The sequence below is a fragment of the Callionymus lyra genome, chromosome 8, assembly GCF_982586985.1.
Source record: "Callionymus lyra chromosome 8, fCalLyr1.hap1.1, whole genome shotgun sequence".
NCBI lineage: Eukaryota > Metazoa > Chordata > Actinopteri > Syngnathiformes > Callionymidae > Callionymus > Callionymus lyra.
The window spans coordinates 4,510,205-4,529,027 of NC_141825.1; the positions used below are offsets into that span (position 1 = coordinate 4,510,205).

Below are 18,823 nucleotides of genomic sequence, written 5' to 3' on the forward strand. Positions count from 1 at the left end.
TAGTAGTAGTGGGAGTAGAATAAGTAGTAGTAGTAGTGAGGGTAGAAGTAGTAGTATTTGGAGTAGAATAAGTAGTAGTAGTGGGAGTAGTAGAAGTAGTATAATAATTAGTAGTATACGTTTAAATAGTATAAGTATTAGTAGAAGTAGTAGTGGGAGTAGAATGATTAGTAGAAGAAGATTTAGTAATAGTACTTAGTAGAAGTAGTAGTATAATTAGTAAAAGGATTAGTAGTAGAATTAGTAATAAATGTATTAAAAGTGTAATTAGTTTTAAAAGTACAAGTAAGTAAGTAGAAAGACAGGTTTTTTGGGTGAAAATATTTGGTTGTAAATTACTGCAGCTGCTTGGCAGAGGTAGGCGCTTTTTTGTTTCTGTTGGTTGGACGTCTGTCACTCAAACATTCTCAAACGAAAACCAAATGTGTTGAAGCTTTAGAAATGTACACACATGTGACGCATGGAGAAACGACAACATCTCCAGAAGTTGACGAAAGAACACAAAAATGTTTTAAAGTCAATTTAAGAAGTTTTTTTTCTCTTGACTGTGGCGTCACTGACATTGATCCAGTCGGCCCAGAGGTCGGAGGAAATGGTCCGATGGCGGCTCTGAGATTTTTCCCAGCGTCCCCGGTGAGGTCAGTTCGCATCACCGTTGACCTCCGGGGTCAAACACGAGTCCTCCCGCCATGCCACAGTGACGCACCCTGAACTCCCCTTCATTCTCAAGCTCTCTGCCGCCCCCGTGCGGCTCCTGCGGGAATAACTCGCTCCAGATGTCTCCACTTTAGCGACCATGTGGAATATGTGTGTGTACATGTGTCGCAGCTGGACGGTGTACAGTCGTCGCCATGGTGACCGGGTGTTTGTGTGCTGCCGATTGGTCGCAGATGAACAGATAGAGTCAGTGTTTGTTGGCCGACGAAGCGAGCGAGGGAAAACATTTTTGGTGTTTCTGAGAAAAATACTTTTAACAGTCAGCGACTTCACACACATAAACCACAAATATCTGTCTTTCTTTTGTGTCACCGCAGTCCAAGTTTGACTTTTATCTGCTGACAATTTAATCTAGTTCATTAGCGCTGGTTTTCATTAGTTACTTAGTAATATCCTAATAAAAACTGCTTCTTTTTTTTTTACTTTTGGTAGTTAAAAATACATTTAAATGAAAGGTTTTTGATGTTTCCTCTTTGTGGCAAACTGTTTTTCTGGTGGATGTTTTCATTGAGCTATAAATGAAATAAAAAAAAAACTTTAAAGAAAAGTTCACCATTTATTATTAACTCGTAAGTTTAAACTTTAAAAGTAATTTTAATTATTGTGTATTTTTACCATTAAAAACAATCTATTAATTTAATTTGATTTAAACTGACTATTGATTGAAAGTAAAATGGATAAAAATAATCTTATGCTCTGAATCAGTTTGAACTAAATCGAAAATAATTTTAATTATTGTGTATTTTTACCATACCAAATGATGTTACCAAAAAACATCCCAATTTTTCACTTGATTTGAACTGTATGATGACAGTAAAATGGATAAAAAAAAAACATTATGTCTGAATCAGTTTGAACTAAATAATAATAATAATAATCTCTATTTATATAGCGCCTTTCTAAATGCTAAACTATTCTAATTATTGTCTGTTTTTACCATTAAATAAATATACATTTCCTATTTTTTTCATTTGATTTAAACTGACTCTATTGACTGTCAGTAAAATGGATAAAAAAAACATATGGTCTGAATCAGTTTGAAGTAAATGTAAAAATATTTTAATTATTGTGTGTTTTTACCATTAAAAAAACATCCTAATTTTTTTCATTTATTTCAACTTTAAAATGACAGTAAAATGGATTAAAAAAAAACGTTGTGGCCTGAATCAGTTTGAACTAAATGCTAAGCTATTCCAATTGTGTATTTTTACCATTAAAAAAATATACATTTCCTCGTTTTTTCATTCGATTTAAAAGACTCTATTGACTGACAGTAAAATGGATAAAATAAAATAAAACGTTATGGTCTGAATCAGTTTGAACTAAATGTAAAATTATTTTAATCATTGTGCATTTTTACCATTAAAAAATAAATCCTAATTTTTTCATTTGATTTAAACTGTAAAATGACAGTTAAATGGATAAAATAAAAAAAACTTTATGGTCTGAATCAGTTTGAACTAAATGTAAAAATTATTCTAATTATTGTGTGTTTTTACCATTAAAAAAATATATACATTTCCTCATATTTTCATTCGATTCAAAAATACTTTATTGACTGTCAGTAAAATTATTTTAAAAAAAACTTCAGTCCCTTTATAACAAACGGTGAGTCAACATTTGTGAGACAAAATCGTTTCCTCGAAGCATCTCTTCACCGGTCGGATCGGACCGAGGCAGAAAGTTCCGAAGCCATCTTGCTCTGATCAAGTGTTGCATGTGCGGCGGCTCCTCAATGAAAGCCTGTGACTCCCCAGACCAGTGGAAAACATGAGGCGTGACCCCACCCTTCCAACGCTCGCTGATGTTTCACAGTCGTCCCCCCGACTTTTTTCTTCTTTTTTTTTCCTCCCTCGTCTCTGCTTCCAACTTCGGCGTCGCCGCTCCACGGACAGAGGTCCATTGTTGCCGAGCACGTGAGCGCCAGCGGATGAGAGGGAGTCGGAGCGAAGGACAGATGTGCTGACGGGAGCGAAGAAATGGAGGCCCGAAGGAAAAAGGAGGGAGTGGGGAGGAGGAGGAGGAGGAGAAGGGAGGGGCCAGACTTCTCAACAGATGTGGGAAGAGGGGGATCATTTTTCCAAAAGTGCTCGCGGAGGGAAAACGACGATAACCGGATCAGATGTTGGAGATACATGGACTTTTCTGGACGTCTGCAACGCTCGTGATGTTTAGCGTCAGTTGACGACTTTCACTCGATCGTCCGAGCGGTACTTGTGTGTGAGTGTGTGTGTGTGTGTGTGTGTGGTTCTGCACGTTGACCTTCTGTTTATGGAGTGACCGGCAGCATGTACGAGCGACACAAGCGGAGGTACAGCTTCTGTGCCAAAGGAGAGCGAGCCGTGGACGTGGTGTTGATCAAGGTACGAGTCCGAAGATGCGAGAACACAACGAAGAATGTCTGGATTTATTTTGAAAAGAAAAAAAAACAGTGTTGAGAAGGTTTTCCAAGATGGCGTCAATATGTGTGGCATCGCTCTCGGATCCTGTTATGATCCTTTTGACTTTTCCAACGTCAACTGAGTGTTTTTGTCACATTTGTGTCGTTTTTATAAACTGTCTCTCGTGTTCGTTTTTTCCCTCTCAGAGAAAAAAATCTGAGTTTGGATTTAGTTACGTAACAAGATGAATGTAGATCTGGTTTACTTTATCTATTTAGTTTTCACCGTTTAAAATAAACACCAATGTTCAAGGGGGGAAGCAGCTGGGGCGACTCTCTGAGTCTGAGGTCATGGTTCTCAGGTGAAAAGGTCCAGGTTGGTGATGAGTTCAGTGAAGCATTATCTGACAAAAGAAGAAAAAAAAATTCTACTTCACTTCTCACAACATTTTTGGGCGGGTTTAAACCTCTTTTTTGAATTGTGTCTCAGATCTAAAGTTACATGAAATAAAAGTCAATACAATACAAGTAAATGAAAATAAATGTAACTAAAGCACTTGAAATATATGTTTAAGAATCTGATCTAAAAATGTATCTTGTTATCTTTCAGTACATTGTCAAGTTTTTGCCAAAATGCAAAGATTTCAAAATGAAGTTTAACATAAACCTTTTTCTTAAACATACCGAGATTTTCAGGAGTTATTAATGGTTGAGTCTATTAATTTATAATAACAATGTAATTCCAACAAATCAATAAAATGCATTAATAACATTTTTTTATCCATTTTTGTTTTGAATATTTATTTATATGAATTTAAAAAAAAGTCAATATTTTCGTTTTATATCATATCATGTATATATATTGTTGTGTATTGTGTTATATATTTTATATATATTTATTTTTTAATATATTCTTTTAATGAATTTAACATTTGTTTTTATAAATTATAACGTGTATATATATTTTAAAAAAAAATATATATATATATTTGTATTCCTCGACATTTTGTCGTACATCTGCCAAGGAGGTTATGTGATTATCAGTAAAATAAGCTAAAAATATATTTTTTAAATAAAATGTCCGGTGATTATTGATTGTTGGACACAGAACAGTTCTTCCTTCTTCAATCTTTCTCCGTATGTTGTGCGAGTGAGTCGTCGTTCTTTATTCCAAGTATTGCAATTTGTTATGTTAGCATCATGCTAACTAGCAGAGGCAACATGGCTGACATCGAGACCTTTAAACATTTATTAACCTTTAAACCTCTTTGTTTGGTTCACGTACCAGACTTTATATTTCACTTTATCTCACGACTGTGACCTGTTGTTGATTATTTATCTGTTGTCTTGTTATTGTTTTATATCTCAAGTCTGGACTTCTTCTGTGTTTCTTTGCTCCACATCTGGTTGATAAATGCTGGTATTTTTCCTCGGAATGCTTTTGTTCACCTCGAAGTTTTCCTCTTGCTACTTGACCTATTATGGTTTGTGTGGAACTTCTTCTTCCTTTGGTGCGTGATGTTCTCAACTTGCTAATAATGGCACAACTTTTCTTAGCCCGAGCGTTTCCAGTCAAGTGGTTATTTACGGAACCGTCGCGGGAAAGTTTTAGTCTCGACACTGATTTCAGAAGTTGTGAGTTTATGATAAAATACTTTTATTTTTTTATTTTTACTTATTTACCTATTACGCCGTCTAAGCAAAACAAGTCTCTGGATGTAACAATTGTTTATGTTGCGACCCCTTGCCAATGCAGGTACCAAGTCCAGGTACCAGGCCAAAATCCACCCTGTTCCAGGACCAAGAGTCTGCTTAGCTCGTGTTGCCGACACTTTATTCAGACGGTAGTCGTAGACTGTAGTTGGTCTATTAAATGAATGAGAAAGATGATTTTCCAGGCCATCTTACTTAAATATGAACGTTTAAGTCCATTAGTAACACAATACTAGAAAACATGACAAGCATAAATAATCACATGCATAATAATCACATAACTGAACTCACATGATGTGCATAATAATTACGAAAAATTATCACATGACATGCATAATATGCATGATATGCATTATATTCATGTGAATAATGACATGCATAATATTCATGTGAATAATCACATGACATGCATAATATTCATGTGAATAATCACATGACATGCATAATATCCATATAAATGATCACATGACATGCATAATATCCATGTAAATGATCACATGACATGCATAATATCCATGTGAATGATCACATGACATGCATTATATTCATTTGAATAATCACATGACATGCATTATATTCATGTGAATGATCACTTACATGCAAAGTGACATGCATAATAATTACGTGAATAACCACATGACATAATAATCATGTAAATGATCACATGACATGTATAATAATCAATAAACAAATAAATATTCTGTTAGTTGGAATATGAAAGTATCAATTTAAAAATACAGCGTTGGATCATTTGTTGCGACTGATGCTCGTCAACGTCCATCATGTGCAGACGCACAGACCAGGCCTGGTGTGTCTCCCACATGCCTCGGCCCAGATCCGTCTTCTATGCAGGACGTCCATAATGAAGTGGCCCCAGGACAACAGATCCATTCAGTCCAGCATCTCGTCGGACAAAAGGCTCCACAGATGTCAAACTTCGGCCCTTGAGGTCACTGTCGGCTCCGCCCACATCAGCCGGACAATCCACTGGTTATCTGGACATTGAAATGTTCACGTCCTGCAGACTCTCTATGTCAAGTTCTGACTTCATTATTGGACCACATTGTGTGTCTGCTCCGAGTCTCCTGTTACTGTAAAGTGGTGTCTTTTAGCTCAGCTCTTTCCTCAAACCTGTACAAAGATACCATGAGTCTTATCTCGCCCTGTCCTCCCATTACCCTTGAGCAAGACCCCCGAAATACTGGTTCAACTCCTGGGTATAAAAAAATAGATGCAAATACATAATTTCAAATCATGATGTGGGTGGAAGTGAGCAGCTTGGCAGAGGTCTGCGCTCGCTGAGTGTCGTCTTTGTGTGTTAATGAGTTGAAAAAGCTTGAGCTGTGGTCTCTCACTGGAGTTACGTCACCGTGAGAGCAAAGTCCAAACTTGTTAGTGGTCGTTAAAAGTGTCTTGACCTCTGTGTGTGTGTGTGTGCGCGTGCGCGTGTGCGTGTGCGTGTGCGCGCCACGGGTGTGTTACGAGGTTCCCCCCTCACACATCTCTGGACACTGAGCAGGTTGTGTGTGTGTGTTTACACGCTGGAACAAAGACATGCCTGTGACCTGCGAGCGTGTGTTGGTTTAACACTGTGTGTGTGTGTGTGTGTGTGTTACATGTTGTTAGGATGTGGAATATGTGCTGCACACAAACATGTGGCTCGAATGAGAAACTTTAAAAAAAATCACTCGAATCAATTCTGTTTCCAGATTCAGAGGGAGAGAGATGTTTTCTACCCGGTCCAGTCGTGTCCAGAAGAAAAGTCGTGTTCAGGTGAGACCGTCCTGTCTTTATTTTGATCTGATGGCTTCTGAAAACAAGTTACATCGTCGATGCCTGCTTTTATTCAACGTCACATTGAAGGTTGTGAAGTTTTCTAATGTTGCTGCCTTCAGCATTCACACCATTGAGAACCACTTTTGATCTTGTGACCTAAACTTTGAACAACATCTGCTCCTACAGATTTTTATACGATTTGATCAGTTCAAACTTTTATCGATTCCGCTCGTTCCCAAAAATGCAGGCTATGTTCTAGCTTTCTTTTATCTCTTCCACTCGTTCTTCTATTCCTCTTTTTTCTACCCTTTTTCCCCATTCACTTACACTTTTACTACTAATCCTACTACTGCTTTTACTAATTATACTTATACCCCTACTTTACGACTACTTATACTTATACTACTAATTCTTCTACTACTTATTCTACTTCTAGTACTTCTATTTCTACTAATAACTCTACTACTTCTTCAATTCCCACTACTTCTACTATTACTTCGTCTACTACTTCTTCTACTTCTACTACTAATTCTACCACTCATTTTACTACCACTGCTATTACTTCTCCTACTTATTCTATCTTACTACTATTACTTCTTATTCTTCTACTACAAATTCTACTTTTTCTTCCTTTTCTTATTTTTTTCTTCATCTCAACTTTTTCTACTTTGTTTCAACGTTTTCACATCCGTATTTTTTCCTTTATGCCATCATTTCAACTGTAACACTGTACACACGTTTCTACACCGAATACTAATATTTTCCAGCATTTCAGTTTACAGATTCAGCATTCACACTGCATTCTTCTGGAAATGAACATTTTTCTAGTTTATCTTTTTTAAGCATTTGAAATATAATTTATAAAGCTGACACAGCGTAGTCTGGAACTCGCTTGTACAACACAGTAGCAAATACTATGTTGTACAAGCGGAAATATTGTATATGCAAATATTGTTTTTCTTTTCTATTTATTTTTCAGTTGACAGGTTTGTTTTCAAGGTTTTTAAGCCGCTTGTAACTAAACTAACATGTCTATGTTTGCTGTATAAATGTGAAACGGAACAACTAGTCTTCTAGTTAAAATAAAAGAAAACATTTCACACTCAATAAACTCAACCAAATTTTTTTGGTTAAACAATTAGTAACACAACTCTTTCTTCATCTCACTCCCTCTCAGTAAATTCAGCTCTATGTGTTTACTAGATAATGCTTGTCATCAACCGAGAACCATCAGAAAATGATGTGTGTTTATTAATATATAAAAGTGGCATCAATGTGTGTTTAGAAAAATCAATAACACTGTACAGCTTTTTTCTCCTCCTCCTCCTTCACACTTTCATTCCTCACACTCTAAACATGCCTGTAAGTGATGCGAAGGTGTTGTCGACCAATCAGGCGTGTGTGTTTGTGTCATTTTGACACTGTTGTTTAAATAAAGTTTTTTGACAGCAACAAATCATAAGCTTTTCGGAACAATAGTTAAAAGATACGACAAGACAAGTTTAGTATTACATACTTTTTTTATTGTCCTTGTTCATGGTTTAAGATGTTTGTAAATGACTAAACAAATATTGTGCGGCGTTGTATTACATTGAATCGGTTCATAATCTTGTTGTTGTTGTCTAACTTTTGATTTTAAAGAAAATTAAAGGTTTTTAGTTATGGCGTAAAGTCAGAAAAATATGGTAAATATTTGAAGTAGGTCTACAAGAGCAAGTATTTTTTGTCAACTGCTGGAATAGATTGGGTCAAAAGAATTCAAATTGAGACAGAACCCTCTAGTGGTTTATATTTGAGATCATAAGTTCTGTAACCAGTTACACAACGGTAAGAATGTTCGGTTACACAAGAAATGTTGACACCCCTAATATATACATTTGTATGATTTATTTAACCACACATCTTTCATCAGTTGAACTTGACTCCTGTTCAGGTGAATCTGGTGTATGTTTGTGTGCTCCTGCTTCAATACTATACTATGAATACTCTGAGAAGGAAAAAGTAGACAAACGTTTTTGTGTTTCAGGCCAATGTATTTGTACTTAAATGTAACTATGTAATAAATGTTTACATTTGTTTCATCTGAACAGACGTCAAAGCAGCCACAGATGTGAGAGTACGGTGTCCTGAGGTCGTCTTTGAGGACCTGAAGGAGAGCAGCGACCTGGACGACGGCGTCTTCAAGAAGGTACGAGAGATCTTCAACACAAGCTGATGAGTTTGACTTCCACCACTAGTCTGCGCTGAAAGTTTCAGGTTGTTCCCTGGTGTGTCAGTTTGTTCCCTGGTGTTTCAGGTTGTTCCCTGGTGTGTCAGGTTGTTCCCTGGTGTGTCCTGTTGTTCCCTGGTGTGTCCTGTTGTTCCCTGGTGTGTCCTGTTGTTCCCTGGTGTGTCCTGTTGTTCCCTGGTGTGTCCTGTTGTTCCCTGGTGTGTCCGGTTGTCCCTGGTGTGTCAGGTTGTTCCCTGGTGTGTCTGGTTGTTCCCTGGTGTGCCAGGTTGTTCCCTGGTGTGTCCTGTTGTTCCCTGGTGTGTCCGGTTGTTCCCTGGTGTTTCAGGTTGTTCCCTGGTGTGTCCGGTTGTTCCCTGGTGTGTCCGGTTGTTCCCTGGTGTGTCTGGTTGTTCCCTGGGGTGCCAGGTTGTTCCCTGGTGTGTCCTGTTGTTCCCTGGTGTGTCCGGTTGTTCCCTGGTGTGTCAGGTTGTTCCCTGGTGTTTCAGGTTGTTCCCTGGTGTGTCCTGTTGTTCCCTGGTGTGCCCTGTTGTTCCCTGGTGTGTCCTGTTGTTCCCTGGTTTGTCCGGTTGTTCCCTGGTGTGTCCGGTTGTTCCCTGGTGTGTCCGGTTGTTCCCTGGTGTGTCCTGTTGTTCCCTGGTGTGTCCTGTTGTTCCCTGGTGTGTCCGGTTGTTCCCTGGTGTGTCCGATTGTTCCCTGGTGTGTCCTGTTGTTCCCTGGTTTGTCCGGTTGTTCCCTGGTGTGTTAGGTTGTTCCCTGGTGTTTCAGGTTGTTCCCTGGTGTGTCAGGTTGTTCCCTGGTGTGTCCTGTTGTTCCCTGGTGTGTCCTGTTGTTCCCTGGTGTGTCCTGTTGTTCCCTGGTGTGTCCTGTTGTTCCCTGGTGTGTCCGGTTGTTCCCTGGTGTGTCCTGTTATACCCTGGTGTGTCCGGTTGTTCCCTGGTGTGTCCGGTTGTTCCCTGGTGTGTCCTGTTGTTCCCTGGTGTGTCCGGTTGTTCCCTGGTGTGTCCTGTTGTTCCCTGGTGTGTCCTGTTGTTCCCTGGTGTGTCCGGTTGTTCCCTGGTATGTCAGGTTGTACCCTGGTGTGTCAGGTTGTACCCTGGTGTGTCCTGTTGTTCCCTGGTGTGTCTGGTTGTTCCCTGGTGTGTCTGGTTGTTCCCTAGTATGTCAGGTTGTTCCCTGGTGTGTGAGGCTGTTCCCTGGTGTGTCAGGCTGTTCCCTGGTGTGTCTGGTTGTTCCCTTGAGTGTCTGGTTGTTCCCTTGAGTGTCCAGTTTTTCCCTGGTGGGTCAGAGTTTCCCCTGTATTGTCAGGTTGTTCCCTGGTGTGTCCTGTTGTTCCCTGGTGTGCCCTGTTCTTCCCTGGTGTGCCCTGTTCTTCCCCGGTGTGTCCTGTTGTTCCCTGGTGTGACCTGTTGTTCCCTGGTGTGTCCTGTTGTTCCCTGGTGTGTCCTGTTGTTCCCTGGTGTGTCCTGTTGTTCCCTGGTGTGTCCGGTTGTTCCCTGGTGTGTCCGGTTGTTCCCTGGTGTGCCAGGTTGTTCCCTGGTGTGTCCGGTTGTTCCCTGGTGTGTCCTGTTGTTCCCTGGTGTGTCAGGTTGTTCCCTGGTGTGTCAGGTTGTTCCCTGGTGTGTCAGGTTGTTCCCTGGTGTGTCCTGTTGTTCCCTGGTGTGTCCTGTTGTTCCCTGGTGTCAGGTTGTTCCCTGGTGTGTCAGGTTGTTCCCTGGTGTGTCTGGTTGTTCCCTTGAGTGTCTGGTTGTTCCCTTGAGTGTCCAGTTTTTCCCTGGTGGGTCAGAGTTTCCCCTGTATTGTCAGGTTGTTTGCTGGTGTTAGGTTGTTCCCTAGTATGTCAGGTTGTTCCCTGGAGTGTCCAGTTGTTACCTATTGTGTTAGGTTGTTCCCTTTTCTTCTTCTTTTTAACGACGTGTCAAATTGTTTCCTGCCGTGTCAGGTTGTTTCCTGGTTCGAATTCTTGTCTATTTGTGGGTTTTGAAGAGTTAATATTCAAATATAAGTTTCTGGTTGACACACTATTGTGTATTTACAGTATTTGTTTTCTTCTGATAAGCGTTTTTACTTGTGTTAAAGTTGTGTTCAGCAAGTCTTGTTAAATGACATTTTTCTGTATTCGTTGTAGTCGTTGGTCCGCACTTTCTAACTTTGTCGTTACATAAGAGTTTTGTGTTGTTGTGCCCGTGAGCTCCTCCAGTTACGATCCTTTAAGTTTTGTTGCGTGTTTGTTCCTGGTTAACGGTTCGCTCAGCGTTCCCCTCGTAATTTAAAAACGACTCCACTCCTCGCGGGCGATTCCGACGTCAGCGCCGCATCTGGCCGTCGTTACTCGCTCGCGTCACGCGCCCCGAAAACAACAGCGAACCCACATTCATTCCACTTGATCTGGCAGCGGGAGCAATACCTCTGCGCTAAATATAACCCGCGTGGAAAAGTGGCGAGTTATGCAACGGAGACCGGCAGGAGAACTTTCCCCTTCGACGGCAACATATGTTCCTCGGGATCTTTTTTTTTTGTCACCAAAGTGTCTTTTTGGACAAATTCATCTCAATCATCTCCAACATTTGCTGCTCAAGTGTTTTACAGGCTCTCGAGACGCTCGTAAATGTTCGTCCACGTTTCCTTTTGAGTGAACGTCTGTGAGCGATCTGAGTCACTTTTTCTGGGCTGAGGGTTCTCACCAACTGGAATGGAAAGCTCATAAACAAGAAGGTTACATTTTAAAGGGGATGCCCCCGATAATGGACCTAGAGTTCTGAAGTCTCCATGTCGTACACACACCTTTATTTATTCTCAATTGACTGCAAATATTCCATAGAAGAAGATACTGAGGGTGTGATGAGTGAAGGAGGAGGTTAACAAATAGGGGTGTGTATTGGCAGGAATCCTGCGTATCAAGATAAAGCGACGTGATAGTGTAGTAACAAGGATATATGTGTAGTATTGTCCAGTACTTGACTCTGGTGTTGTAGTATTTCCAGACCACATGACTCTTGACGAAGTCGTAACTGCTTTCATTTGTTTTCAAACCAAAATATGTCCAAACATCAGCTTTTTAAAGCTGCTGGAGTCCACTGTATCCTCTCGTCCTCAGTCTTTGCCAGGATCTCACCGGGAGTTTTATTGCAACCCCGAATGAATGAACACTGAATAATTGCATGTTAATTGTAAATAAATAAAATAATCATTGAAGTGCCGTTTAATATCAATATAGTATCGTAAAAAAAAAAAACCACACAATATTTAAGTGATTTGATATTTTTTCGAGTTACAAAGTACAAATACCTTGTTAATTTAGTATCAGCTTTATCTGTACTTTGTTGCTTAACTTCTGTTGCATAAATATATCACATGATCTTTTAAGAGATAAATGCTTTTAACTGGTTACGATTTTACAATAAGTGATTTTGTATAATTTGTTAAAGGTTCTATAAGGTTCTGTAATTTATTACTGAAAGAAAAAACACTTACTCCGCTCTCCCTTCTGTTAAAAGAAAAAAAGTATCTAGATATTTATTTAATTCTGAGATTTTGTGTAGAAGCTTTAAAAATATGTTTTGTCTAAATTATTCTCTTTAAATGTTTATTCCACCGTCATAGCGTCAGGTTATCATATGATAGATACCTGGAAGAAGAATTTAAACATTTGTGTTATTAAAATATTTTATTTTTTCAATATAGTTCTTTATTAGAGATCATTTCTCTTCATTGTTGTCAATTTTATTAATATTTACAGTCATTTATTCTGTCACTGAATTGGTCCACATTTACACAAAATCAAACTTTTATTACTTTTGTCACATTTTTCCCTGAAGAAAACCTTTTCTAATCTTCGCTTCTATCTCTCCACAGCCCAGAGATCCTGACTCGTGCTGTCCTGGAGATGAGACCCGGGGGGTCCGGGTGTCGTGGCCCTCCACAGACGGGTCCTCGGTGCAGAGCTCGTCTGAGAGGTACTCCTGGAGGTCCGAGGAAGCAGGTGAGGACTTTCTTACTTCTGCTTTTGTCAAGTTTTCTTCTGGGCTCTCGGGAGGTCAGATGGTGACTCTAAATAGTTTCTTAGAGGTTCGTCTGCTCATGGTTTGTCACCCCGAGTAGCTGGGACTCCAGCCTCTCTGTTAAAACTGTTATTTTGATTTGACTGAATTCCTGGTTTTTCAACCTTCGTTATCGTCCATTTCAATGACGGCTACGTGTCACTTTTTTCACGGGTTTTAGGATTAAATAAAGGAATATGACTCTATAGTTGGCCAGAGAAGGTTCTCATTGATCAGGGTCATGGTTGTCCAAGTGGTTTGAAAGCGAGTCAACTGCGTAGAGTTCTAGAGAAGACGTTTCTTGTCTCATCCCGAGAAGTTTCTTCAGTTCCAAATGAGATTAGAAGCTTTGACTGTTTACTCCATTCTTGTTTTCCAAGCCGTCCTGATCTGAGGATTCAAGTCTTGAAATGAAAAGGAATAAAACCGCCACACTTTGGGACTCGAGAGGGAACTAATAAGATTGTTCTTCATGAAAGTTGCCGTTTGTTAGACGCCTAATTGTACAGATAATTGGTCTAGTTTTAGTGTTTCTTGAGTGAAAATTAAACATGTGTTCCCAGTTTAAGAAACGAAAAAACACATAATTAATCTCGTAATTCTTCATGAATGAATCAAACGTGATGGAAGAGGATCATTCTGGGTATTAAAGCGGTTACTTAGACTGTCCATGAAACTCTCGAGGTTGACTCTGGGAACTCCGGTTTCCTCCCACAGTCCAAACACGAACAGGTTGTGTGTGAAACGAGTAGATCTACAGACGAGAAAATTAACTCTGCGCTGGAAACTTGTCGCAGGAGAGGTTGAGACCGAAGTGGGGGAGGAGGAAGAGAAGAAGGACCAACTTCCGGACAACCCCGTCTCCTCCGCCATCCTCCGGGCGTGCATCCGGTCGCTGTCTCCAGTCCGGCGCCACAGCTGGGAGCCCAACAAGAACAGCAGCGCCGCCGAAATGGACCTGGTGCCGCACAGGTGAACCCGCTCTTCTTCTCTGCCTTCTCTTCACCGGTTCATGTGGAGCGAGAAGTTACCACAAATTTTTACTTTTGATTAAGTTTTTGTTCATCTCTTGATTCATTTTATTCTGTGTGAGTGTGCTGGGATGTACTAGCACACTGCCTGTGCCTGTCTCCATAGGTAGCTGGGATGTTGGGTTGAATTTAAAAAAAAGCCTAATTAGTTCTTGAACTTTTTTGTTCAAATGACCTTCATGAGTCGTGATATGTATGTGTAGTATTGTCGAGTAATATTAAGATATATCGTGATACTGTAGTAACAAGTATATATGTGTAGCATTGTCCAGTACTTGACTCTGGTGTTGTAGTATTTACAGACCACATGATTCTCGACGAAGTCATAACTGTTTCATTTGTTTTGAAACCAAAATATATCCAAACATCAGCTTTAAAAGCTGCTGGAGTCACTGTATCCTCTCGTCCTCAGTCTTTGCCAGGATCTCGCAAGAGTTCTTGTTCCTACAGAGGACATAATGACTGCTGCCATCCAGTGGACATAAGATTAATTGCATGTTAATTGTAAATAGAAAGATGAAATTATTTTATACACATTCAAAAAAGTACAATAAATATTATTAATATTGTTTTGAAAGAGAAAAAAAAGATGAAATGATGAAAAAAAATAATAAAAACAATGATACGGTATCATAAAAAAATTGTGATATTTGACTGTGTTTATGTTTCTTTCAGTTCTGTGAGGAGCTCGCCAGAAGACACCAAGAGAGTGAAGACGTCGCTCCACAGACGCAGGTACGTGGCTTCGTCTTCCTGCCGTCGTTACTCTTCATCATCATCTTCATCGTCATTACTAACTGGCTTTCATTCGTACGCCAAGTTTCAGTCCTGCCACACATTTGTGTTACGTAGAAAAAAAACACACAATAGAATCAAACTCGTGTCAAAGTCAAGGCAAAACCGAGCTCACTTATGTGACCTACAAGAAAGTTAAATGACTAAAATAATTTCTACATCAATACATTCACCATTAATTGATTAAATGGTATATTATTGGAAGGATATTGAATGTAAGATAACTTTTGTATGGAAGTATATCAGTGACATCGGTTGATATGATGGCACCACCAGACGGTACCAAATGATTACCGAGCTATTGATCACACTTCCAGCCAATCATGCGACATGGAGACGATCATGTGACCGTCGATCAAGTGTAACTATTACACCCACATATTGAATTTAAAAGCATACGATTTAAAAGATATTGAACTTAGAACATTGGTCTTTGAATTAATGGAATTTAATATCAAACTGTATGTGTAAAAATAATAATAATAATAATAATAATAATTCTTTGAAAAAACACACAATTTAAACTTTATAATAAACAAATCATTCGATTCAATTTCATTAAATTCCTACTTCAAATATCAAAAAAGTATTTTTTACCCTTGACACTTCAAAAATCATCCTCGTGTTTAAAAAAATAAATTATATTCAGTTTGAAATTCGATTATTCAAAATTAAGTTTAACCTTTCAATATTCATTGTTATTGAATGATTATTGTTATTGAAATAAAAAATGTAAATCAATAATTGAAGGCTTAAAAAAACATTTCAAGTTATTTTAAAGTTGTAACGTTTCAAATGTTAAATTCAACAATTCAATATATAATGACACAGATGTACTGAGTCGATGGAGGTGAATCTACTCTTGAATAATTTAAAAACCCCAGAGACGCGTCATGCTAACGTTAGCGTCCAAGAACGAGACAAACCTGGCGCCGTCGTTTCAAAACCGTCTTCCACTCTTCACCTCTCACATGTCACCCATCCCTCGTTCTCTTCATCCTTTTCGTCTCCAGCATGAGTTGGTGTCCGTCCGACTTGTCTCGCCCCGGTCAAGAGCAAATAGACAACAGAAGGTAAAGACTCGGGTCACACCCGGTCAGAGCTTCGTATCTCACTGCAAAAGTGTGTTTGTGTGTCTCGGTTTACAGCTACAGTCTGGAGGGTCTGGAGGTGGACCGGAGGCCGGAGGTGACGTCCCGCGTGCCCGAGCACCTGGAGGACCTGACGGCGGGTCCACGTCTGGACGGTCACGAGCGGGTGTCGCTCACGGAGGAGGGCCAAGACGGAAGCGGCGGTCAAGTACGTGATGATTCCAGCTTCCATCTTAATGGAGACACTTTACCTGGAAGGACAAGTAACTCTAGTTGTTATTTTTTTCAATTCTATTCTCTCTCTAGTTGTCTCATCCTCTGGTTACCATGACGACCAGCTGTCCCACCTCCTTCCACCCTCAGCCGCTCACCAAGTCCGTCTCCATGGTCGCCATCAGTCACCGCGACTCTGACGGTGAGCGCCCCCTACTGTTTTGTCTGGTGGCTTTATTTTTTTTTTTTTAACGTGTGGAAAAACTCGGGTCAGAGTTGACGCGTTTTATTTCCCCGTCAGTGATGTCGGGGTTCACAAAGCGGCGAATCAGTTTCTCCCTCAGCATCTCGCCACTCCTGCCCCGACAGAGACCGACTCTGTCCGGGGGTCGCGTGTGGAGCGATGATGATGACGAGGAGGAAGAGGGGGGGAGTAAGTACGGCGTGGCGTCTGAAGAACGCCCGGAAGAAAAAACACCCAGTTAATATATTGACCCGCAAACTCAATCGCTCTTCTCCTCGTAACAAACTTATGATTAACTTGCGATCCTTCCCAACGACATCTTCTCAGTGATGCTGACCTTAACAGCTCCTGTAATGCTTTGCCGCCCAGCCAATCACATGTGTCAATCACTTTTGATGTAGCAACATGGATGTTATATTTAAATACAGTATCGTGGCGTCCAGTCAGTAGTTACCAAATAGAGCAGTGTGAAGAAAGGCATCATGGGTTGTTGGCACTATAAGTAAGGTGAGGGCTGTAGTAAGTCCCTCCCACTAAGTTCTGCTGGTTTTGTTAGAATTTGATCTGAAGTTTTTAAGTTGACTGCTGACCCCTGCCGTCCCGTTAATGTCCCGATTGAGATCTAAAGTCCAAATGTTGGCTTGTAAAGATGAAATGATTGACTCAATAATATGTAACGAAACAATATGGCTGCTGACGAGCTGCTCGGTGGAGGTCTGCGCTCGCCAAGTTCTTTGTCGTTCACCGTTCTTTGTTACTGTTGTCGTAGTGGAGGATTATGGTGTCGTTGTTTGTTAGTTTGTGTGTAACTTCTTCAACATCCGACACTGATTCCACTGTGAGGAGAGACAACCTTTTAATACATCATTCAAGTGTGTTAAATACAAGACAAAACTATGCTTAAACCGCTCTTAATAGTAGTAGTAATAGTTATTTGTAAAGATCTTTCTAGACCAGGGTCACAAAGTGCTTTACCAATCAAAGACAATACACAGTTAAAATATATACTTTAAAAGATCAAGACAACATAGAGACAAACATAGCAGCAACAAGAAAAATAAGAGAAAGCACAAATAAAAGTGTCTTCAGATGTTTCTTGAAGGAGTCAGTAGATCATCAAACACAGAGATCGTTTCAAAGCTTAGGAGCAACAGTCTGAAAGGATTTCTCTCCTCTGGTCCTGAACCGTGTTCAGGAACCATCAGTAGATTCTGATCCACAGACCTCAGAGCCCGAGCTGGGGTGTAAGTCTGGATCAGATCACTGATGGAAGGTCTGACCATGAATAGATCTGAAAGTAAGAACCAGAATTTTAAAGTTGATCCTGAAAGAAACTGGCAGCCAGTGAAGAGTTTTAAGGATTGGGGAAATGTGAGTTCTTCTACTAGAGCAAGTTAGATTCTGGCTGCAGAGTTTTGTATGAACTGCAGGCGAGACAGATCCTTCTTAGAATACAAACAGAAAAAAATGAATGAGACTAAACAAAGGGTAAATAACATAAATCTACCTTTTGTCTGTGTTCACTGAGATCTGAGCATCTTCGGCGTCTCTGGATGATTTTGGGTTTGACAAAAAGTTTTGTTTTATCCACACTCAGCCTGATACTGAAGCCAAATTGACTTGCATCAATAATTACTTAACAGATTCCAAAATGTATTTTTTATTTACTAAAACTAAGCTACATGTTCATTGATTTTCAACTAGCTTCTGCTACTGATACTAAACTAGTTCTACCCTCAACCACTGGTTCGTTACTAGTCTCACTAGTTCATCTAAAGTGATTTATTTTTTAAAGATGTTCCGTTTTTTTCACTTCACCTAATGTTCCCTGGTTCTCCTGCTACTTCCCGCCCTCGTATTCAACCTTCCATTAAAAGTTCTGAACTCACGTTTGGTCTTCAAGAGTCAAGGTGTTGACGTCTGTTCTCGTCTCTCTCCACCAGGGGGCGGCTCGTACTCCAGCGCGTCACTGGAATACAGGTGAGGAGACGCAGGCGAATCAAGGTCGTCGCTTCGAGTTTTTTTTTTCCTTAAACTTCTGACTCTCCCTCAGCATCTCCGAGGAGGACCCGGGTCCGCTGCGGAGCGACGCCGAGGTCAAGGGCGGACCCCGGATCAGCCGGACCTTCAGCTACCTGCGCAACAAGATGACCAAGAAGGGAAAGGTGAGCGTTTTCGGCGACGCCTCGCGACGCCTTGTGACTGACGACAAAAAATGTGGGGGCGCAGGAGAAGGAGCGACGGCGAGAAGGAGAGAGGGAGATAAAGGAGGAGAAGAGGAAGTCCAACGGTCACCAGTTCGTGCTGGTGGCTCCGAGTCCTCAGGCCTCGTGTCAACACTGTAGCAAGTCTCTGCAGCACAAGGAAACGTTCGCCTGCAACGGTGAGTTTTCTCGTCGTGGAACCTTCTGACGCTGAAGGAGTTAACGCCTGTTTCCTGTGACTCACCACTTCTTCCATGGGCTTTTTTTTGGGCTGAGATTTGGCTCCTGATGGTTGTTGCACTCTGTTGCATCAGAGTGTGTGTGTGTGTGTGTGCGGGAGGGGAAAGTTTGTGCCACCGGTGTTTTGACGATCACGTCATGTCTGTCGCTCT

At 40.5% G+C, this 18,823-nt stretch overlaps 1 protein-coding gene across 5 annotated transcripts in view; it reads left to right on the forward strand.

The window, feature by feature from the left end:
• The window catches only part of LOC148073412 (A-kinase anchor protein 13-like), a 79,068-nt gene that overhangs the window by 42,847 nt on the left and 17,398 nt on the right, over positions 1 to 18,823 (forward strand). For 4 of the 5 annotated variants that reach the window (XM_087797377.1, XM_087797376.1, XM_087797380.1 and 1 more), the window contains 11 exons: positions 6,520 to 6,583; positions 8,677 to 8,774; positions 12,669 to 12,795; positions 13,651 to 13,825; positions 14,560 to 14,619; positions 15,693 to 15,752; positions 15,828 to 15,978; positions 16,077 to 16,185; positions 18,171 to 18,207; positions 18,281 to 18,392; positions 18,457 to 18,610. In XM_087797377.1, the coding sequence (XP_087653503.1) occupies positions 6,520 to 6,583; positions 8,677 to 8,774; positions 12,669 to 12,795; positions 13,651 to 13,825; positions 14,560 to 14,619; positions 15,693 to 15,752; positions 15,828 to 15,978; positions 16,077 to 16,185; positions 18,171 to 18,207; positions 18,281 to 18,392; positions 18,457 to 18,610 (1,147 nt within the window). The remainder of the gene's footprint in view (positions 1 to 6,519; positions 6,584 to 8,676; positions 8,775 to 12,668; positions 12,796 to 13,650; positions 13,826 to 14,559; positions 14,620 to 15,692; positions 15,753 to 15,827; positions 15,979 to 16,076; positions 16,186 to 18,170; positions 18,208 to 18,280; positions 18,393 to 18,456; positions 18,611 to 18,823) is intronic. The other variant, XM_087797378.1, reaches the window with a different exon arrangement.